At 34.3% G+C, this 21,978-nt stretch overlaps 2 protein-coding genes across 3 annotated transcripts; one reads left to right on the top strand and one right to left on the bottom strand.

Moving 5' to 3' along the window:
- Positions 1-1,478: 1,478 nt before the first annotated feature.
- LOC108345678 (myosin-11) lies at positions 1,479-16,794 on the top strand. Its single transcript, XM_017584345.2, has 38 exons — positions 1,479-1,804; positions 2,303-2,431; positions 3,932-4,075; positions 4,165-4,310; positions 4,390-4,546; positions 4,684-4,742; positions 5,089-5,248; positions 5,323-5,472; positions 5,574-5,710; positions 5,804-5,950; positions 6,052-6,153; positions 6,478-6,535; positions 6,621-6,722; positions 7,188-7,225; positions 7,409-7,535; positions 7,620-7,790; positions 7,952-8,083; positions 8,219-8,328; positions 8,444-8,504; positions 8,688-8,865; positions 9,028-9,233; positions 9,314-9,433; positions 10,038-10,136; positions 10,229-10,450; positions 12,103-12,242; positions 12,575-12,686; positions 12,769-12,813; positions 12,904-13,158; positions 13,246-13,401; positions 13,481-13,681; positions 13,791-13,934; positions 14,731-14,801; positions 14,898-14,997; positions 15,094-15,150; positions 15,235-15,291; positions 15,367-15,447; positions 15,573-15,655; positions 16,282-16,794. The coding sequence occupies exons 1-38, from the start codon at positions 1,802-1,804 to the stop codon at positions 16,415-16,417; spliced, it is 4,596 nt and encodes a 1,531-aa protein (XP_017439834.1). The 5' UTR covers positions 1,479-1,801; the 3' UTR covers positions 16,418-16,794.
- Positions 16,795-18,477: 1,683 nt separating this feature from the next.
- Positions 18,478-20,756, bottom strand: LOC108344691 (F-box protein At5g03970). 2 transcript variants are annotated; one of them, XM_052879065.1, is made up of 2 exons: positions 20,620-20,756; positions 18,478-20,097 (listed from the first exon to the last, which is right to left on the bottom strand). In XM_052879065.1, exon 2 carries the CDS (start codon positions 20,060-20,062, stop codon positions 18,854-18,856), a length of 1,209 nt encoding a protein of 402 aa, XP_052735025.1. In that variant the 5' UTR covers positions 20,063-20,097; positions 20,620-20,756; the 3' UTR covers positions 18,478-18,853. The 2 variants fall into 2 exon arrangements, with proteins under 2 accessions (XP_052735025.1, XP_017438634.1); XM_017583145.2 differs by having other exon boundaries at positions 18,478-20,083; positions 20,620-20,755.
- Positions 20,757-21,978: the final 1,222 nt, after the last annotated feature.

A 21,978-nucleotide genomic window follows, 5' to 3' on the forward strand; every position in this document is an offset into this window, starting at 1 on the left:
GTTCTGCAGATGATGCATAGTCGCTATGCAAGCTGTCTCGCATAGCGAGACCCTGTAGAGAGTGCTCACTGTCTGGGTAATTCGCTGTGCAAGCTGGTTCGTCGTGTGAATTATCAGAGGGTGTTGCTCTCTGTTTGTGGACTCGCCTGGCGAGTCCTGTCGCTATGCGACTGGTGGTGGTCTGGGACCACTGCCCATTTAATTCGAATGGCGAGTGGGGCGCATAGCGAGAGTTTAGGGAGGGTTGGTCTCTGTCTGGACTTTCGCATAGCGACCTGGGTGCGCTATGCGAGAGACCCAAAGTCTGATGCTTATTCAGACTTAATTCGTAAGGCGACCTGGGTGGGTGCGCTATGTGAATAGCGCCAGTCTCGCCATGCGAGGGTGGTGCGCTGTGCGACAAGTGTTGAGTCTGGTTCTTTAATTACATCTCCTGTTGTGTTTGATTGATGTGTTATGTGGTTGATTGGTGAAGTATTTCCTTGCATCGATAGTACTGCATTGTGATGTTCAAACAAGTATGTATGTAGCAAAAAGTGTATGGTTATAAGTGGTGGTAAGGTGATACAAGTTGTAAACCAAGTTCCATATGTGTAGGATCTCTTGGTGAGATTCTTAGTGAAGAATAAGAGTAGAAGCTTAGTCTTGGGGGTCATCCTGAAACTCCAATGGTCTTTCTTCTCATGTAGAGAGGATTCAACCATGTGGTAAGGAGTAGCAGGAGGTCTTAGTCTTGGGGGCTTAATAGCCTTTAAGAGCAGTAGAGATTATGAATATTAAAATTTCTCCAAAAAGACTAAAAACAATTAATAATTTTATTATATAATAATAATAATATATTATATGTATAGTAAAATTATAATAATATATATTATATATAATAATTTTAGTAATATTTAATAATAATATATATTACATATATAATAATAGTAATAGTATATTAATTTTTATCTTAAGAGAAAAATAATGATTTTATATTTTAATATATTAATTTTTTTATTTATCATATTAATCAAATTACTCACAATTTTCTCACGAATTTTACCTTAAATTCCTTAACTTTTATTTACAAATCTTTAAGAAAAAAATAACAAAAATTTTACCTCAAAATTTATTCACTCACCCTCTTTAAGTCCATCTTAAAAAATAACACACTCTCAAACTTTTTCATTTTTATAAACCACCTCGACATTTAACGACTTATAAAATCGTTGCAAATAATTTTTATATCATATTGGAGTTAAAATATCTGTAATAAACATTAATTATTTCTTATTTTATAACACTAAATTTCTTTAAATATTAAAATCTAATAAAAATAAGAGTTTTACAAATAAAATTAGAAAGTTAAATGATTTAGATTAAATAAAAACATGTGAAAATGAAGAAAAATTATCAGAAAATGAAGACTTTTTCCAATATTAATTGAAATTAAGGAAATTTGTTTGGTAATATCTTTACATTATAGGAATGGAAAGTATGGAGAAGAGAAGAGAAGAGAAGGGACCGAGTGCGCTAAAAGTGGGAGAGAGGGGAGTCGAATGCGCGAAAGCAGAGGGAAGAAGAAGAAAGTGGCGAAGTTACAGGAGGAGGTGTTGAACAATGGCGCGTCCTTTCCAAGAACCATTCGATCCTCATTCCACTTCTCACTTCGACTTCCACCTGCACCACCTTCACCTCACGCACCCTTCCATCTCCGCCTTCCTTCTCCTCACGCCTCAACCACGCCATCGCCATTCCCTTCTATACTTCTCTTTATGCTTCCTAAGCTCTCCAACACTCTCCGCTTTGCACCTCAATAATGGTACGTAACACTCCTTCATCTTAACCTACCTGCATTTCTATTTTCTGCACCATTCGATTACGCTCAATCCTTTCTCAATTTATAACTATCGCACAATTAATTCCTCGAAATTTTGTATCACTATAATAACTGTTTGCTATTTGCTCTTTATCATTCAATTGCTTGTTAGCTCGTTATGCTGATGCTGTTTGTGCGCAAAACAAAATGCTATGTTTCATTTGGATGCTTGTGTTGTAACACCGGTAGTTCGATTTGTGTTACATTTCCTATCCAACACGTATTCGTATCCGATATTATACATTGTAACACTGTGAGGCTTGCATCGATTCGACGTCTTTGTGTATTCGAGGGACGGATAATGCGTTAACATTGCCTCGGACTGTTTAAAAGTTTACGTCTAAGAACTTTATTGGATTTTTTTGACTCTATCATGGATTGCATGTGTTCTGTGCTGGTTTTTGAATTGATAAGATGTTGTTTTCTTATCTCCATTTGCAGGGGAATCCAGTGAATATTACTGTGGGTTCTCATGTCTGGGTTGAAGATCCAGATGTATCTTGGATTGATGGACAGGTATCAAATATCAAGGGAAAGGATGCTGAAATTCATACAACCAATGGAAAGAAGGTTTGTGCTTATTTTGCATTCTTGAATAAGTTCCATACGGAGTTCACTTCGTTTTTTCTATCACCAGTAAGTTGTTATAAAAGAGCGAATAGCAGTGATGAGAATGGTTAACTTCTCTGTTGTGCTCAGTCTATGTTTATTGTACTGTCAGTCTGTAGTTGAATCTGTACTATAATTGCTTGCAGAAACAAAAAAGAAAGTGAAAGCACTGAACCTTAAGGAAGAGATCCAACAATAAATATTCTTTATTTGTTCTTGACATTCCCAGTTTTGGATTTTTTTTGTCAGCAAGCAAACTCCATGTTTTATACTTGGTACAAGGAGTATCAATCCTTTTACACGAGGGAAAAAGAAAGTAATCCATAAAATTTACAAGAGCTTGCAACAACCTGTAATAACATAGACCCCAGAAAGACAAAATATGCCTTTAGATTCTTCTTTACTGCCCAATGCCATCTCTTGTTTTAACAAAACCTCAAGAGCAACATAAGCATATATAAATCTAACCACAATACTTTATATAGGGATGACAAATGAACATGTCCTGAGGTATTGTCCGAACTCGTCCCAACTTTGATGGAAAATCTTTGCATTGACTTGGTACATATATGGGTATGAGTAATACTCAATTTTTTAAATTAGATATGGGAACGGGGATAAGCATGTACATGGATATCTGTCTCATCCCTCTCCCCATACCAATACCAGTTCTAGTCCTCACCCATTCTTGTTTTAAAATACCAAAACGTATTTAATTTATTAGCTAAAATGAAAAACTTATATTAACTTATTTTTGGTCTTTGGTTTCATAACTTATTTGTAAGGCGTACATTTAATCATTTTTTTATTATTTGACATTTATTCAATTGTGGTTTAATATTTTTATTTGATACTTATATAATTATAATTTCTTTATTGATATTTGACATTGGAGAAAATAAAATGTGTAACCTTTTAACATTAAATACTTGATAAAATGATGTTTCTTTGTTGTTATTTTTATTTTTTCTAAAAAATTTATTTAATTAATATTTGGAACAATAAAGAAACGGGTATGAGCGCGGGAACAAGTATACTCGTTTCTCGATTGGATGAGACAAATTTCATAACCATTAAGTATGAGGATGATGATGAATTTTTCTTCAAAGATGTAGTGTGGATAGTGAAACCCACATCCACCCAGTCTTGTCCCATCCCTTATATCCTTTGAAGACATGATCCAGGATCTGTGGAATGTTGTTAATGTTTAACTTCCTGGAAATATTGTAAAAGCTGTTGCGCTTGTAAGCTAAATTATGACCATGTCTCTTGTTTTCTTATCTTTTTTTCTACTTTGTTTGGGTTATCACCATTGGGGATTTGTTCTTTAGTTAGACAAATAATTGTTTATTATACTCGTCGATTATTTTTTCTATTGCCTGTTTTTGATTGGTAAAAGGTGCAAAATATTGTGGTAAGGCAATGAATCATTGCCCATGTTTTAATTTTTATTTTTTCTAGGTGGTGACAAAGTTATCAAAAATATATCCCAAAGATATGGAAGCTCCTGCAGGTGGAGTGGATGATATGACTAAGCTTTCATATTTGCATGAGCCCGGAGTCCTGCAGAACTTAAAAACTAGATATGAATTGAATGAAATATATGTATGTCTCTCTTCCCTTTAATATGATAAAATCCAGCACTGTTTATTTGTCTAACAAGTTGTTACCTATTTTACTAATTGCCGTTGCAGACTTATACTGGTAATATACTGATTGCAATAAATCCATTCCAAAGGCTACCTCATATTTATGATTCCCACATGATGCAACAATACAAGGGAGCACCATTTGGAGAGTTAAGTCCTCATGTATTTGCCATTGCTGATGTTGCATATAGGTAATCTAAACTCTCCTATTTATCCATTTTCGGATTCTTTCTCTGACTAAATTTAGACTAATGATTTCATTAATACTAGGGCAATGATTCACGAAGGAAAAAGCAATTCAATTTTGGTCAGTGGGGAAAGTGGAGCTGGTAAAACTGAAACTACAAAAATGCTTATGAGATATCTTGCCTTCTTAGGTGGTAGGGCTGCCACTGAAGGTCGAACTGTTGAGCAACAAGTTCTTGAAGTATGATTGAACAAATTACCCTTTTTTTAAGTCTAACAAGTGTTCATTCTTTTATTTCAAACTATGATATTCACCCTTTCTTTTTTGTCTTAAACTTGACTCATCTAAGACTTCTGTGTTAACTAATCTGAGTGCAGTCAAATCCAGTTCTGGAAGCATTTGGCAATGCTAAAACTGTCAGGAATAACAATTCCAGGTAAGTCTTACGGCTGGGAAGTAAATAAGCCCTTGATTTACTTCTACGAGAAACCCTGATGTATAGATTATTTTTGTTGTGTTTGTGACATGTGGGCAATAACGGATTGTTTGTGTTTCACTCTCCTCCATAACCTGATCTGATATGGTTTCCATTTTGTCTCATTGCAATCCCCCAGTTCTATATTGTACTGCCAGAATATAATATGTTAATAACAACAATTAACTTAATTTCTGTTTATCAATTTTTCTTTCCAAATTGAAACATTGACTTCTACATGATGTGTATTTAAGTTCAATTTCTTATTGATAAATTAGTTCAAATTCTCCATTTCTTAATTTTGCAGTCGTTTTGGTAAATTTGTTGAGATCCAATTTGACAAGAGTGGTAGAATCTCGGGAGCAGCCATTCGAACATACCTTCTGGAGAGATCTCGGGTCTGCCAGATTAATGATCCTGAACGCAACTACCACTGCTTTTATTTTCTTTGTGCTGCACCCCAGGAGGTTACTTTCTGCATAATCTACTTTTTGAGGGATTTTTTTTAATTATGTCAACTCATTGCAATGTTTGCTAACAGGAAATTGATAAATACAAATTAGGAAGTCCTACAACATTTCATTACCTTAACCAGTCAAAATGCTATGACCTGGCTGATATAAGTGATTCTCGTGAGTATCTTGCTACCAGGAGAGCTATGGATATTGTTGGAATAAGCCAAAAAGAACAGGTATTTCTTTTGCATGAGCATGAAATTAGCTTCTTTTTGCCTAGAAAACAGAAAATTTATCCTCGCGGTTCTTACCTCTCTACTTGCCGTTTTTCTGTAAGGAAGCAATTTTCAGAGTTGTTGCTGCGATTCTTCATATAGGGAATATTGATTTTACAAAAGGCAAGGAAGTTGATTCATCAGTTCCAAAAGATGATAAAGCCAATTTCCACTTAAAAACTACTGCTGAGCTTCTTATGTATGAATGCCTCTGTATTGTTACTCCCCATACCCATATGATTTTGAACTGCCTTTAAGATGATTGTCATCATTGGATCTCCCACTTTATTAGGTGCGATGCTGGTTCCTTGGAAGATGCATTATGCAAGCGTGTCATGATCACCCCTGAGGAAGTTATAAAACGAAGCCTTGATCCAGAAAGTGCAGCAGTCAGCAGAGATGGCTTGGCAAAAACAATTTATTCTAGGCTCTTTGACTGGTAAGATGCTGAAAGTGGGAAATGAACGCACAAAATACAGCAAGGTAAAGGATCTAGAATTCTGGTTTTGATCTTGGGTTCATTTATGTGGTGGTTAACAGGTTGGTGAACAAGATTAATAATTCAATTGGACAGGACTCCAGTTCTAAATCTTTGATTGGGGTGCTTGATATCTATGGTTTTGAAAGCTTTAAATCTAACAGGTAATATGTAATTCAGAAGAAACATGCCCATCTATACAAGTACTTCACATCGTTGAAAAGAGAAATGCTAGCAACACTATCATTTATTAAGATTTATTGGAATTCACAATTTTTGGTGAGTTCTACTTTTCGTTAAAGGAGTCTCTCTCCACATTTTGCAGTGGGACCATCTAAGATTGTGATTTTCAATTAATTCAACCCAATAATAAGGACAGTGTTCGAAAGAGTGTTGCTAACGTTCCTCTTACTGAAAATATTGAAAGCAACGACCTCTGCTTGTTTTCAATCCTTTGCAACTTATTTTCAGCTTATCATGCTCTGCAGTTTTGAGCAGTTCTGCATTAATTTCACAAATGAGAAGCTGCAGCAACATTTCAATCAGGCAACATCTCAGACCATGATAAGCACTTATGTTTTCTTATGACCATCTTTTCCCTGCTTAAAATACTTTTTATTATGAATTCCAGCACGTGTTTAAGATGGAGCAAGAAGAATACACGAAGGAGCGGATCAATTGGAGCTACATTGAATTTGTTGACAACCAAGATGTCTTGGACCTTATTGAAAAGGTCCCATTGTATTTCCTTTTTCTCTCACTCTATGATTTTTTAGTTAGAAAGTAGTCAACTTCTATGTTTCAAAACTTAATGAAATAGAAAACTCTTGCTACTATGCTTTTCATTCGCTTATTGTCTTATTAAATTCCATTCCACAACCTATTCTATGGGACAATGCATTTCCTTTAAATAATGAAATTCTGCTAACTAAAGATTTACATCACTGGAAACATTTGTAAAGGAGGAGAAGCAAGAGAAGGGATGGGAGTGAGGGTGAACGTGAACACAAGAGCCCTATTGTGTATCACATACAATCTCTTTAATTTACAATTAACTGCTGTTACTGATTGGTCTTTCACTTGGTTGTAATTTGGGTTATTTTGCAATCTGTCTAAATTCAATCCCTTTTTCAGGTTATCATTCCAGTTGTCTTTTTCTTTTTGTACTAATCTCTTATATTGTTTTTCATTTTTACAGAAACCTGGAGGAATAATTGCACTCCTTGATGAGGCTTGGTAAAATATTGTTTCCTCCCTTGAATTTCTTCATTAAAGGATGGAGATTTATACCTTGCTAGTTAAATTTTATCCCTTTCCTTGCGGTGACATGAACCACCTTTTACCGTATTGTTTTACAACGTTTTTGATACAAAGATATTGATAACTCCTTCATTCTAACTTCCCTCTCTTTTCTTGCAGTATGTTTCCAAAGTCCACACATGAAACATTTTCAAACAAACTTTATCAGACATTTAAGAATCACAAACGCTTTGTTAAGCCAAAACTGTCTCGAACAAATTTCATTATTTCTCATTATGCTGGCGAGGTATTATTTGATCTCAGCGCCAACTTCAGCAAAAAAAAAATGAGAAATTGTTGTATATTCATTTCTACTGTCATAAATTTGCAGGTGCACTACCAGTCTGATCAGTTTTTAGACAAAAACAAAGATTACGTGGTTGCTGAGCATCAAGATTTATTGAGTGCTTCCAATTGTCCATTTGTAGCAGGCCTTTTTCCTCCACTTCCAGAGGAGACATCCAAATCCTCTAAATTTTCTTCAATTGGTTCTCGATTTAAGGTGTCATTCTTTTCTTGGTCTTCATTGTTAGATGTATGGATTTAGTCTACAAAAATAAAAAAGCATCATGCATCAACATGCACCCATGTCAGGGCTTACAAATTGAACTGTAATATTTTAATCATGAAGCTAACCATGCTTTCTTATCCTGAATGGTGCAGCTGCAACTACAGCAATTAATGGAAATACTAAGCTCTACACAGCCTCATTACGTTAGATGTGTGAAACCAAACAACCTCCTCAAGCCTGCAATTTTTGAGAATTCCAATGTCATGCAGCAACTTCGCTGTGGTGTGAGTATGGTTTGAAAATATAACTTGATATTCCTCCTTTACTTCAATCTGTGTGATGGCTAGTACAAAAGTATGGTCCTGGTATAGTCACATTTTCAACCTTTCTTCGGTGGTCTCTAATGCTTGCCCATACAGGGTGTTTTAGAGGCAATCAGAATCAGTTGTGCTGGCTACCCTACGCGCCGAGCTTTCTTTGAATTTATAAACCGATTTTCCCTTCTTGCTCCAGAGATCACAGAAATACAGTAAGAACTCTTCTTCTGTAACCATTGTACAAAAGGAGAAGGAATTTTGGTCTTTACAACCAACATTTTGGTTCCAAATTGAGTGCTAAACTGCTGTTTTTTCACCTATGGGCAGTCATGATGAGAAGACTGTTTGCCTGAAGATTCTGGAAAAAGCAGGGCTTAAAGGATATCAGGTACTTCAAAATGTTACACCTTATTATTTCACTCTTATCATTAATATATAATACCTCTTTTTGGCTATAATTAAATAATGCCAACAATGGTATTGTGCATTTTCATGACATTTATATATGTATGTTATGCTCCAGTCGCATTCAATGGCACAATGTTCATTTGATTGGCTGTCAATTGTGTAGATTGGACAAACAAAGGTTTTCCTAAGAGCTGGTCAGATGGCTGAACTAGATGCACGGAGAGCTCAAATGCTTGGTAATGCAGCAAAAACTATTCAACGGCGTATACGAACCCATCAAGCTCGTAAACATTATCTTGCACTACGCAAGAACACTACAATTATGCAGGCTCTTTGGAGAGGTGAAATATTATAAAAGGCACAACCTAAATCATTTTTTTAGGATAGGTCAATAATATGGACTTCCCTAAATAGAATGGTGTGCCTCAGTTATCTGGGACATCTTACTGCTTAATCGGTCTCCGTTCTCTATAGGTTTTTCACATTCATAATATGTTTTGCAGGAAGACTTGCATTCAAATTTTATAACAAATTGAGAAGGGATGCAGCTGCAGTGAAAATTCAGAAGAATATACGTAGATATGGAGCTATGAAATCCTATACTAAACTCAAAGCATCAGTGCTTACTGTGCAAACGGCTTTAAGGGCAATTGCTTCCCTCAAGGAGTTCAGATTTAGGAAACAGGCTAAGGCTTCCATCATTATTCAGGTCATAGCTGACTGCTATATGATTAGGAACATTGAGAAGGGTTGTCAGTATTAAATATTTAAACTCTTGAAAAATTGCAGGCTCAGTGGCAGTGCCACAAAGCTGCTTCATATTATAAGAAGCTCAAGAAAGGTTCAATTGTCACCCAATGCCGATGGAGGGGTCTCATGGCCAGGAGAGAACTTAGGAAACTGAAAATGGTAAATTTCTTTATTTTCCATTGCCTTTTTAACCATCCTGTCTTAATCATGAGAAACAGGACAATGAAAATGCAAATGCATCCAACCTATATAACTGAAGTCACTTAAGGAAAAATATAATATCTGATGTTTTGTGTTACAAAAGCAAGTTTCATAATAACAGAAAGGTTTGTAGTTTTATATTCATATATTTGTTTATCGTCATTATTATCATGATAAAGGGAAAACAAGATAAAATTGTCCTCTATACAAAATACAAATTGGATTTTACCTTCATTTCTTATTATAGGAGCCAAAAATTTCATTTTCATTCTATTTTCTATTTTAACTTCTTTTATTAATCATATCTTTAATATGAAATATGTGGTAGATATAAAATAAATCTTCTACTAAACAGAGGAAAAAGTACCCCATCACGTGACATGTACAGTCCTTTTTCTTTTTGGTAGTTTTGTGAATGGTAGAATGAAACCAATTAAGCTGCTCCTATATGACTCATTTTTTAATGTTAAAGTAGCACAAAGCCACAAACCTCACTTTATTATTCCTAATTCTTTGATATCTCTCTTTCTACTCTCAGTTAACGTTCCTGTCCATTTGCTAGGCTGCAAGAGAAACTGGTGCACTTAAAGAGGCAAAGGACAAGCTTGAAAAAAGAGTGGAGGAACTCACTTGGCGTCTTCAACTAGAGAAAAGTTTAAGGGTGAGATATACGCTTTGCAGATACATAAATTTTGGAAGATCAATTTCAGCATAAGACAGCAGCCCTAAAGAAAACTATTTGGAATCCTGTAGAGCAACCTAGAAGAATCCAAAGCACAAGAGATAGCAAAAGTGCAGAATTTACTGCAGGAGATGCAGAACAAATTTGATGAAACCAATGCATTACTTATAAAGGAGCGTGAGGCTGCAAAGAAAGCTATTGATGAAGCACCCCCTGTTGTTAAAGAAACGCAGGTGATTGTTGAAGACACTCAGAAGATTGAATCACTAACAGTGGAAATTGAGAGTCTAAAGGTAAGAAAAATTGATTTTACAACACTTAATCTCTGTTAGGTGACCTTAATTTCAACCATGTTTGTATTTCTGCATAAAATGCTTCTTAATAATAATTAAATATTGTTTAGACAATATATGCTTCAACACACAACTTGTATCATTCGTGTAGTGGTTCATCAATTCTTTTGCCTCTTACTACTTTTCATTGGTTGATTAGCACAAATTTCAACAAAGTATAAGGAATGCGCATACTTTAGCTACGACCAGAAAAAAATTTCAATGGTTTGATTATTCAGTGGGAAGATGCACTAAAACTAACTGTACAAAATATCTAGGGTCTTATTAAAAAGAGAAACAACATTAAAAAGATGAACTGCACATAAGATGCTCTTATTTCCTAGAATACCCCTATTTCCAAGTGACATTATATAGACCTACTGGTACACAGCTAAATTATGCATCTCATTAAAGACCTTTGCAGTGCACTTCAGAGTTCAGTGTATTCATTCATATGCGAATGAAAGTAGTTTTACTAGATCTTCAGTATAAAGGGGAGAAACAATATTTATTCCCATTTGTTGCTATGAGAAACAAAAGGTAAGTTGGTATCATTGTGCATTCTTTTTTCAAATAAGTACTTGACATTGACGAAATAGATTCATAATTGATGAACATGAGATGGTTAATGTAAAAAGCTAATCATCTTAAAGTTTATAATATGTGAGAAAAGGATTAACTGAGATGTGTGTTTAGACCACTCATGATTCTTTATTTATAATCAACAATTCAACAATTGAGGGGCAAATAAAGAGTCTAGTTCCGGATTTCAATCGATACAATATTTTTGTATATCTTTGTAACACATTCTTTCAAGACCCTTTGAACTTCAAATGTAGACAATGAAGGCCAACTTCACTAATTGATCATGGAAGGTTTTATACTGTATTGAAGCCCAACCATCCTAAAAGCTTTGGTTGTTAGAGTCATGTAAATATCTTAATTGACATATTACTATACCAAGGAATATAAGTTTTGGAAGTGTGGGTTTTAGGCCTAACTTGGCTTTGATACTGATAGGTATCAAAAAATACAGAAAAGTAACGAAAGGGAATCCCTTGTATTATTTCTTCATCTAAAAAACAAAGTAACAATGAAAACGTCGGTCCTATTACCAAATCTCAGCCCAAAATCTGTTTTCTCCCACCCAAAAGCAGCCTCCCCAAAAGATCACGTAATACTACCCTTATACTCCCTATTCTCTCGCCAAAACGTAAACGATTCCCTACATTCCCTCCCCCTGCCACGTAGGCAATTCTGTTATCAGGAAAATCAGTGTGCGTGTGCCTGTGGTCCCCATGAAATGGGTTTCCACTTCTTTCTGTCATAAACATTTTGAATTGTCCTAATATGTCCTTCCAATTCTTTGTATACCATCTCAAATACTGTGAGTTTTAAACCTAATTCAATATTATAAAACTAATTTGTAATATAAGGTTTGTATTCACTTATATATTATAATTTGGTAATATCATTTGTTGGTATGCAATCTCCAATAATAAGAAGGTTTAAATGTTTATGCCTAAGGAGCATACTTTCTTTTTGAGTTTATAGCATTGTAATTAAGTTCTGTTATAATGGTTTTCTCATCTAAATTGGATTTATCTTCTCAGAGCTCCCTTGAGTCAGAGAAACAGAAAGCTGATGACTTTGAAATGAAATATGAAGAGTCCCAAGCTTATTGTGAAGAAAAGAGTAAATTATTAGAAGACACAGAGAAGAAGGTTCGTCAGCTACAAGAATCCATGACCAGGTAATATAAATAAGAAAAAGTAAACTTAATGTCACTGTTTTCCCACGCTAATCAACAAGGAAACCTTTGGATTAGAGTGTACCCAATTCTTTTTGGAGTTTCTTTTTCACGAGAAGTATGATAATATTATTGGTAAAGTGATCGAACATTGTTCTTTCTGTCTTTCTCTCTCTTCCTATTTGAGTATAATTACTTATTATTAATGTTATACTATTCTGGATAAATCTATAACAAATTTTTTAAAATCTTATCTTGAAAAGTAATATATGGATGGTATGTATCTACACTTAGTTTGGTGAGATGAATGACCAAAATCTCATTTCTTTGATTAGGCTAGAAGAGAAAGTTGCTAATTCAGAATCAGAGAATCAAGTTCTACGTCAACAAGCTGTGTCAATGGCACCCAATAAGTTCCTCTCAGGACGTTCTAGATCCGTTATACAGGTACTCTTTGTAATGAATCTCAAACTTAATAAAAGTATAAATGTAAAGATTGGATATGACATTTTCTTGTCTCTGTTTATAGCGACCAGATGGTGGACATGTTGGAACAGAAGCAAAGTCAACTTTGGTAACTAATTTTTTTTTAAATCTGTTACTTGTCTAGGATATGTATATGAGTATTTGACTTGTTTTCTTTCTCACTTCATAAACTAATCAGGATATGCATAGCACATCAATGAACCATAGGGAACATTCTGAAGTGGATGATAAACCACAGAAGTCACTTAATGAGAAACAACAGGAGAATCAAGAGTTACTCATTAGAAGCATTCAACAAAACCTAGGATTTTCTGGGAATAGGCCAGTTGCTGCTTGTATCATATACAAATGCCTCTTGCATTGGAGATCATTTGAAGTGGACCGTACTAGCGTTTTTGATCGTCTAATCCAAACAGTTGGTCACGCAGTTGAGGTGTAAAATGCTAAACTGGTGTAATAGTTCTCATTATTTCCTCCCTTATCATGTTTATTGTCACTAATAAGTTTAATTTGACCTCAGACGCAAGATAATAATGATGTCTTGGCTTATTGGTTATCCAATGCCTCTACACTGGTCTTGTTACTACAGCGCACACTAAAGGCAAGTGGTGCAGCTGGAATGGCTCCTCAACGTCGTCGATCTTCATCAGGGAGTCTGTTCGGGAGGGTGACACATGTAAATTCAACTACTTAATTAAACGGAATTCAAAACTTTCCATCTTTAGACAATTAAAGTTTTGTTACTTTTGTTTCAGAGTTTCCGTGGAACTCCAGCAGGAGTCACCCTTCCCCTAATCAATGGTAGCATGAGCAGTGTAGATACGTTAAAAGTTGAAGCCAAGTACCCTGCTCTCCTTTTCAAACAGCAGCTTACAGCTTATGTGGAAAAGATATATGGAATGATTCGAGATAACTTGAAGAAAGAAATTTCTCCCTTGCTTGGATTATGCATCCAGGTATAACAATTTCTTCATTGATACAAAGTAAATTTATAAAGCTTTTCCTTTCTGCATTGCCTTTCAAATTCACTGATTCAATGTGTACCATTTGGACATGATGAGATAGGCACCCAGAACATCCAGAGCGAGCTTGGTGAAAGGATCATCACGTTCAGTTGCAAACACTGAAGCCCAGAAAGCTTTGATTGCTCACTGGCAGGGGATAGTTAAGAGCCTTGGGAAATTCTTGAGTACTTTGAAAGCAAATCATGTTAGTCCAACCTCGTTTGACTTTATTCTCTTATCTTCTTTTTTAACTGGTGCTTTCTCACAACAAATTTTGCTAGCAATGGCAGTTCTGGCTCTGCCTGGCTCTGCGCATAGATAAATGAACGTCATACTAAATACATTATTATAATTTATAATGAAATCATAGGCTTTATAATGAAATAGACAATCTCCCTTTTGTCTCCTAAATTAGTCATTTTTTTTTCTCATTTCCAATAGGCTTAACAATGTCTATTTAATGTAAAATAAGTAAGCTTTGATTTTGAACTCTATAAAATAGTCTTCAATCTTTTTTTTTTTTTTAAATTTAAAATTACTAGTCTTTATTCCTAATATTGATATTAAGATAAATAACATTTATTTAGAGATTTTGCAAAACTTTTCAAAGCTTCACATGTCAACATTTTATCATATGCCAAGGGTCACTTAGATGATCACTTGACTTTTCAATAAACACATAACACTAGGGAAAAAAAACATTTGTTTTTTTAATTTTAGAGTGACAAAAAATAAAGAAATTATTTTATAAAGAACAAAGTAAATAAATTTATTTTACGTGGACTGAAAACATATTTATGTCTTTGAAATGTTATATAAAATGGAGCTAGTATATATCGGAAGTGTTCTACATGATTTTGTGATACTGGATGAGGTAAATTTATTTTATCTTTTTCTATCATTTTTTCTTTGGTGAGCTATTATTATTCAGGTATTATTTAGTGTTGTTGGAGTAAAATAAGTTCGTTCGGCTTTATCCAATCTCTGCTTTGTTTTGGCAGGTTCCCCCATATTTGGTTCGTAAGGTGTTCACTCAAATTTTTTCTTTCATCAACGTCCAACTTTTTAACAGGTTAGCCTTTTCGACTTCCGTTGTATTGGGGTTCTTTTTGGTTCTGGAAATCTAAGTCTCCTTTTTATAATGTCGCATCTTCATTTTTTTTTGTAGTCTTCTTCTAAGACGGGAGTGCTGCTCATTTAGTAACGGAGAATATGTGAAATCTGGTTTGGGTGAATTGGAGGATTGGTGCTCTGGCGCTACAGATGAGGTGCATTACTTTACAGTACTGTTATGCTTTGCGATTCTTTCTTTTAATAAGGTATAAATACTAACCTCACCCCTCCCTTCTCTGTCGGGGATGCAGTACTGTGGTTCGGCATGGGATGAACTCAGACATATAAGACAGGCTATTGGATTTTTGGTATCTATCTTGCCTGTATCCATCTGCATGGTCTTGTTCTAATGGTCAGATAGTAAATTTTAAAAACTGGTGTTCCCAATTTAGGTCATACATCAGAAACCAAGGAAAACGCTGCATGAAATAAGTCATGACCTCTGCCCAGTAAGTTAAAGCATCTTTCACTTTCTACTTTAAAATTCACTTTCCCGAATACCTAATATTCTTCACTATTCACAGGTCCTCAGCATACAGCAGCTGTATCGGATTAGCACCATGTACTGGGATGACAAATATGGCACACATAGCGTATCCCCTGATGTATGTCTTTATACTATTACTCAAACTAGATTTAAAATCGTCTATGCCAGAAAGCCATGATAACTTCATATCGAAGACGTACATAAAAACTATGATGAGCTTTGTGTATCTTTGTTTTCTTCTAGGTTATATCCAATATGAGAGAGTTGATGACTGAAGATTCTAATAACGCAGTCAGTAATTCTTTCCTGTTGGATGATGATTCAAGGTAAGCAGGGCATTGTTCAACCATGAAATAAAAGCTGTTCAGATTTTCATCTTGTTTTTTAAACTCTTACTAATGTTTTATTTGGCTCACATTTAATGTTCCATGAATGACCAATAATTCTCATAATTAGTTTAAACTAAAGCTATGACTAAGTGCAAAAAAAATAAGACAACTAATGTGATCTTGTGGCGCCTCCAAGGGCTTAGCTTGGCAAGAGTATTGCAGTGTGCTCCCTTCAATTCAACTCAGATATCAATTGCTAGGCTGTTTTTAGTTATGATATTCGAAACTAATGAATTAAACCCTGTACAAAAAGTTCGGGTTACCGTTACATACAGGTGGGGCGAGTTGAGTTTTATATCTCGTCCCTTTCTCAAGAATATAAAACTCACCCGTAGAGACTAAACTACAATTACCATGCTCCTGCATTTAACTACCAACTTATTTTTATGCCTGCACATTGACTGGAGAGGAACCACGGGTGTATTTAATTTTTACTGAATAAAATATTGATTTTAGTGAATATAGTAGAATAAGACCAAAACTCTATCTATATTAAAGGCTTCTAGTTATTATATTAAAAATTTGACATTGACATTTACCGTGTGTAAGCATATGCTTTGCAGCATTCCGTTTTCTGTTGATGATTTGGCGAAGTCGAAGGAACTGATCGAGATGTCTGATTTAGAGCCCCCACAACTATTACGTGAAAACACTGGCTTTAGTTTTCTGTTGCCACGCCCAGACGGACAGATTTCGTAGCAGAATTCACCGAATGCCACTCACCATTGTCCAGACATGAAACCATTTTTAGTTAGATTTTATTACGGGGAAACTGATTTTTTTTTTCTGCTTTGACTTCCACAAAGAATATTGTATTCATTAGAAATTTATCTCTTTCTTTGAAAAGGGGATGACATAGTAGACCTATCTTTTGGGTGGGAGTCAAAAGCATACAAGTCCTTTCCCTAAAAACTTCCCCGTCCTTTTTATCCGCATTTGTCACTCATTGGTACCTTCTTTTTCGTAGGATGATAAGATTTTGTACGTAGAAAGATAGGAATTTCACCAATACTTCTCTTAACAAAAGACATTGTTTATGGACTTTATGGCTTTACTTAAGTTTTCGTTTTATTTTATTACTTTCGAGTTCTATTTTAGCCTGTTACTGTCAAACAAAATGAATTTTGATATATATTCTTTTAGGTTCTACACCCAATCAAAATTTTCACCCATCCCATCAAGAAGCTTTCCGGAAAAATTTTCCGTCATAGAAAAGGAAGATTGCTTTCCGGAATTATTTATTGTGTTCCGGATAATAGTTTTCGGAAGTGATGAGGAGATGGAAGAAATCTGGTGGGGTGTAGGAAGTACTAGTCATTCTTTTAATAATAAGACAAGAAAGGGCCCAGATTACTTCATGATGACATTACATATATCTATAATTTTGTTTCATATAATTTTTTTAATGTTCGCTTAGATTTTGAAAATTTATTAACTATGCTTTTTATGATACAAAAAACGAGTTTGCCAAACTGAAAATTAACAGTTAAAAAACAATGAGTAATCGATTAATATTTGCAATTTTGTAATAATCTGAAGAGGTAACTCTATTTATCTATCTATCACAACTAACAATATCTTGTTATTCTTATAAGCAATTAGGCCTCTTCCATTTTAGTCCCTTTATATTTTTTCACTTGTTACTTTGAAAAAAATAAGCATGAATTAAGAAATGTAATTAATGTTTGAACTTTCTAATATGATGGACATTAACCTTTGTTTCTCCTATATGATAAAATTGTTAAGTTTTAAAATAAGCATAGATGAGGACATGATCAAAAAATAAAATTGAAACTATCATAAAGGATGTTTGTATAAAAAATAGATAAATTGAAAACAAACGGGAGAACATGGTATTATAATACGTACTGCTATTCAGTTCGAGTACTAGTAATATTCCGACACATTTGAGGAATCCCGTTATCTTTAACGACAAATGCAATTTAAAAAAATACATAAAAACAGCGTTTAAAAACCTTATATATCTCCCCATCTAGACTTTTTACTGCTCAATCATATTCTTTCTTAAAATGATAAAAAAATAATATAAATCTTTTATATTAATTTAATATTATCTTTCATTATTTTTCTTTCTTTTTTTTTATTTTATATTTACAAAAATTCATTTTCTTATGATTCTTTTCCAGTTACAATTATTTTTTTATAACTATTTTTTCCTTACAATGTGTATTAAATAAATATCATATGTCACCATATTATTATTTATAACAAAAACTTTTATATCTTGTAATTTTAAATAATGGTAAAATAACATATTTACATTAATTTAATATATATTATAAATATAAAATAATAATAATAATTTAAGTTTTTGTATGTTTTTAAAAAATATAAAAAATAAAAGACATGTAAAATTTTGTATGTCTCAAATATCATTTATGTAATTTTATCTTCTTTTTTTCTATTCTTTTCACTGTTCCAACTAAAGATAAAATTACTTATTATTTACTCTTGCATTTTTGTCCATCCAAACAAGCTTTCTATTTTACTTCATTTGTCTACTATCATTTATATCTTATACATTACTTCTCTAATTTCGTCTTAAACAAAGTATTACCTTAAGATACTCAGTCTAAATTTTGTTTTATAAAAAAGTTTTAAAAACTAAAATTAATTAAAAAAAATCCAAAACAACTTGCTTTCATACTTAGCTCCGAGGACCCCAAAAAGGATTAGGGCTTTTATTTGTATTCATAGTAGAAGTTCCAGAAGATCCCGAATATGCACCAGCAGCATTCCTACAAATTTATATTCATTTCTTCCAGGGAAAAGACTAGAAAACATGATCTAAAAGGTAATATTTTTCATTGTTTGACAAAACACCAACCTACCGGCATGTACACCACCGAATCTATATAAGAGAAGTTAAGGTCCTACTACGGCTACACTTCAAAACGATCAAAGGTGTTAAAAGCTTAAGACCCCTTTACTTCTGTTTTCATTCTCTGTTCCATGTTTAATTTACAAAACTGTCGTCGTTTTCACAGTTTTCTGTAGAAAGCTTTCATAACAGGAAACAAATTGAAATTATAGACAGTTTTGTAAACTCAAAGTAAGAACATAAAAATGATAATAGAAGTAAATAAGCCCCTAAAGTTCCCTTGTTTGATGTCGTCACGAGGCACAAGGTGCGTGTGGCCAAGATGGTAGAAAGTAAGGAACTATTTTGCTAGATTCCCAAGAAATGGAACCTCCTCGACCCTGATAATTAACAACTTCCACCGTTTTAGTCTGTAAATCACATAGCAAAATGTTCCATCCTGATCTTATGAAGACAGAAGTAGAATTATGTGGAAGGAATGACAGTAGCTGGGTTTCTTTAGAATGTGTGCTTAAAGATGGCATCTGCTTCCATAATACCTTAAAACTTAATCTCCACCTCAGGACCCACTTGTACTTCACCCTAGTACAGTTGCAGTAAATGGATGAGTTGTTATCTTCTGGTTCCTTCACAAGCATCCATATCTCCACACCAATGTTATTGCTCTGACCATACAGCAAAACCCCATCCGATGACTCCCCAAGAACAGATTCCTCATGCTCACGTGTTAACACACCTGTTGGTAGTCTAATCAATGCTATATACCTGTCTCCAAGACGAGGATCATAAATGGCAAGTTTTCCCCATATTGCAAACCAGTGTACAACCCCTCCAACCACCATAGCTGCTGTTCTCGGGCGCAATGCAAAAGATGTTGAGCACATCAGAGTGGATTGCTTCCATTTTCCAGTGTTTGATGAGTAAGTCTCAATTGAGACAGTGTTGCGTTCCTTAAGCTTGCACTCACATCTTGCTCGGATCACCTTGTAGCATGTGTCACCATCAAGGCATTCCTCCACAATCAATGCCATGCACAGAACTTTATAGAACTGCTGAGGTTCTGGGAGTTGATACTTTTGCTTGGAGACTGCGTTGTACACAAAATATGTCTTTGGATGGAAACCAGAAAGAATAATGCCTTTTGAACTATCAATGAAATACCCACGACTTTTGAGGATTCCAGAATGTTTCAGATCATCACCCTCTCTACAAGTGGACAAGAACGGAAGGGCAGGCTCCCAACGAGGGCGACGGTACCCATCCCGAGGTCTTCCAAGATATAAAAAGTTGCATACAAAAAACCCCACAAGTCTGAAACTTTGCCCCCATCGTCTTGTGTACCCTTGACGAAAAGAAGAACTGCATATTACTCGCAGCCATATTTTTGATACAACAATTAATTTGGAGATTGTTGATGGCGGTATTCGAAGTAGGATCTCATGCAGTATGTCATCACAGTTAAGTGCAGAGCCATTGACGTTAATTCTTTTTATCCTCTCCATTCTTCTCAAACAACCTATATCCTGCTAAGCACAAACTAACAGCATTTTCAGAAGAGCCAAAGAGTAATACTTACTGATAATGGGATACATTAGTTCATCCATTGATAATATAATGATAAACAAATCAAATAAAATAACACCATGTTCACCAGTGGTCTAGATTTTGCAACAGATGTCAAATTTAAACCCATTTCATTCAGTGCTCAAGAAATCAGACGAAAAACCTGAGGTCAAGTTTATACACGATTTTTAAATGAATTGACATCGTTTTTTGTTTCCTGAATGTGGTTTTCTCAGTTAAAAGTGAAACATATTTATGATATTCAACTCGTTCTTCTACTTTTCTGAGGATGATAAGAAGTTACAAACACGACTTGCAGGAGGCCATTTCCTAATCAACAAGAACTAATGAATCCCACATGCATTTGGTCAAAAAATTTGAACAAAATTATTCCTTCTGTGAATAAATAAAATCTAAAACGGAAACTGAATAGCGCAGGATAATTGCATGAAAAGATTGTCCGAAATTTACAAGAAACGGAAATGGATTCACTCACTCATGAAAATTGGGGTTTCAGAGCAGAGTGATTGCGGTGCATGCTTGCCCTTGTCGATTGGTCTGATCGATGAAGCTAAAACAAACGAAGAACAATTTTTCACACAAGAAACGCTTGTATTGGTTGGGCTTTCACTCTTAATGGGTTGGATTAAATAACACAATAGAATGGACCCAATTCTCGATATTAAAGGCTTTTGCTTCCTGCACATCTATGATTACTCACTGCACTTAAAAAATTGAAAGTGTCTATGAAACATTTTTCTTGATTCACTCGTTTTCCCGTTATAATTTAACAGAACCCTTACCCAATTGGGTAATAGTATATTCCTTTCCTTATCTATCTTCCAACCAGAAACATCTGTAAAATATGTTTGAAACACAAAGTCATTGGAATCAAAACAATTCATTATTAAATTGTCAGCTTCTATAAAAAAAAAAACTACATTTAATCACAGATTTGTAATAAATATAATCCTTTTTACTTTTCTTTCTTCTCATCCTTCTTCTTCTTCTTCAGAGTGCTGAAGTATAACATCGTGAGGCTCGTATGGTTGAAAACATCACTGTGGCGCAAGATGAAGAATCTGCTTCTGGGAACTACGTTGTTATGGGAGCCATGGCCAAATATAGCACCACAAGATCAACGAAGGTAGCAAATCAACCTGAGTAGATTAATGTCCATGTGCACTTAGGCAAGTCTGATGCTTGGCTTTTCATATATGTTGTAAAGTAAGGATCGATGAACGTTTTCTTTTATTATATCTTTCGATTCCACCATGATTTAACATGTATAAGTATTCATATACATGTGCTAGAATGTTTTCTTTTCTTCCTGTTACATCTATTTTAACTTGTACGAAGTTCTTGTGTTCAATATCTTTTTTTCTCTTATTTGATCTGAAATAAAACCACCAAAGTTAACTTCTGCATTGTTTCTTATTAAGTATTTAAGTGTAAATCTAAGTTTCATTAATAAGAAGGTGAAACATTATATAAGGATGAAAACAAACCCATTGTATTAAAAATTTTGTTTGAATTGAGAATAGTATCAATACTTATATGATTGGACTTAAGTTTCATTTGTATCTCTCTCCAAAGAACATCTCCTCTGTAGACACTACTAAAGCCAAACTATGTTTAATTCATGATATAGACTTGTGGGTGAGAGAGCATGGTTATTTGGTGTTAATTACGTGTCCACATAGTTTTAATTACTATATAGGTTGTTAACAAAAAAAAAATCAGTTTCATATATCTATTGAGTGAAAATAACTTTAAAGTAGAGATAAATTTTAATTAAATAACTGTTTTGATACACATCTATTAACCTCTTAATAATAGGGAAAACATGCACATT

Source organism: Vigna angularis, chromosome 6 (genome assembly GCF_016808095.1).
Source record: "Vigna angularis cultivar LongXiaoDou No.4 chromosome 6, ASM1680809v1, whole genome shotgun sequence".
Classification (NCBI taxonomy): domain Eukaryota; kingdom Viridiplantae; phylum Streptophyta; class Magnoliopsida; order Fabales; family Fabaceae; genus Vigna; species Vigna angularis.

What these genes read in the sequence shown, in the direction of transcription:
- LOC108344691 (XM_052879065.1), bottom strand. Translation starts at nt 20,062, where the DNA reads ATGGAGAGGATAAAAAGAATTAACGTCAATGGCTCTGCACTTAACTGT.
- LOC108345678 (XM_017584345.2), top strand. An exon ending in TATTCTAGGCTCTTTGACTG is followed by an intron (nt 5,951 to 6,051) that starts GTAAGATGCTGA and finishes GGTGGTTAACAG; the next exon opens with GTTGGTGAACAAGATTAATA. An exon ending in GCTCTGGCGCTACAGATGAG is followed by an intron (nt 14,998 to 15,093) that starts GTGCATTACTTT and finishes TCGGGGATGCAG; the next exon opens with TACTGTGGTTCGGCATGGGA.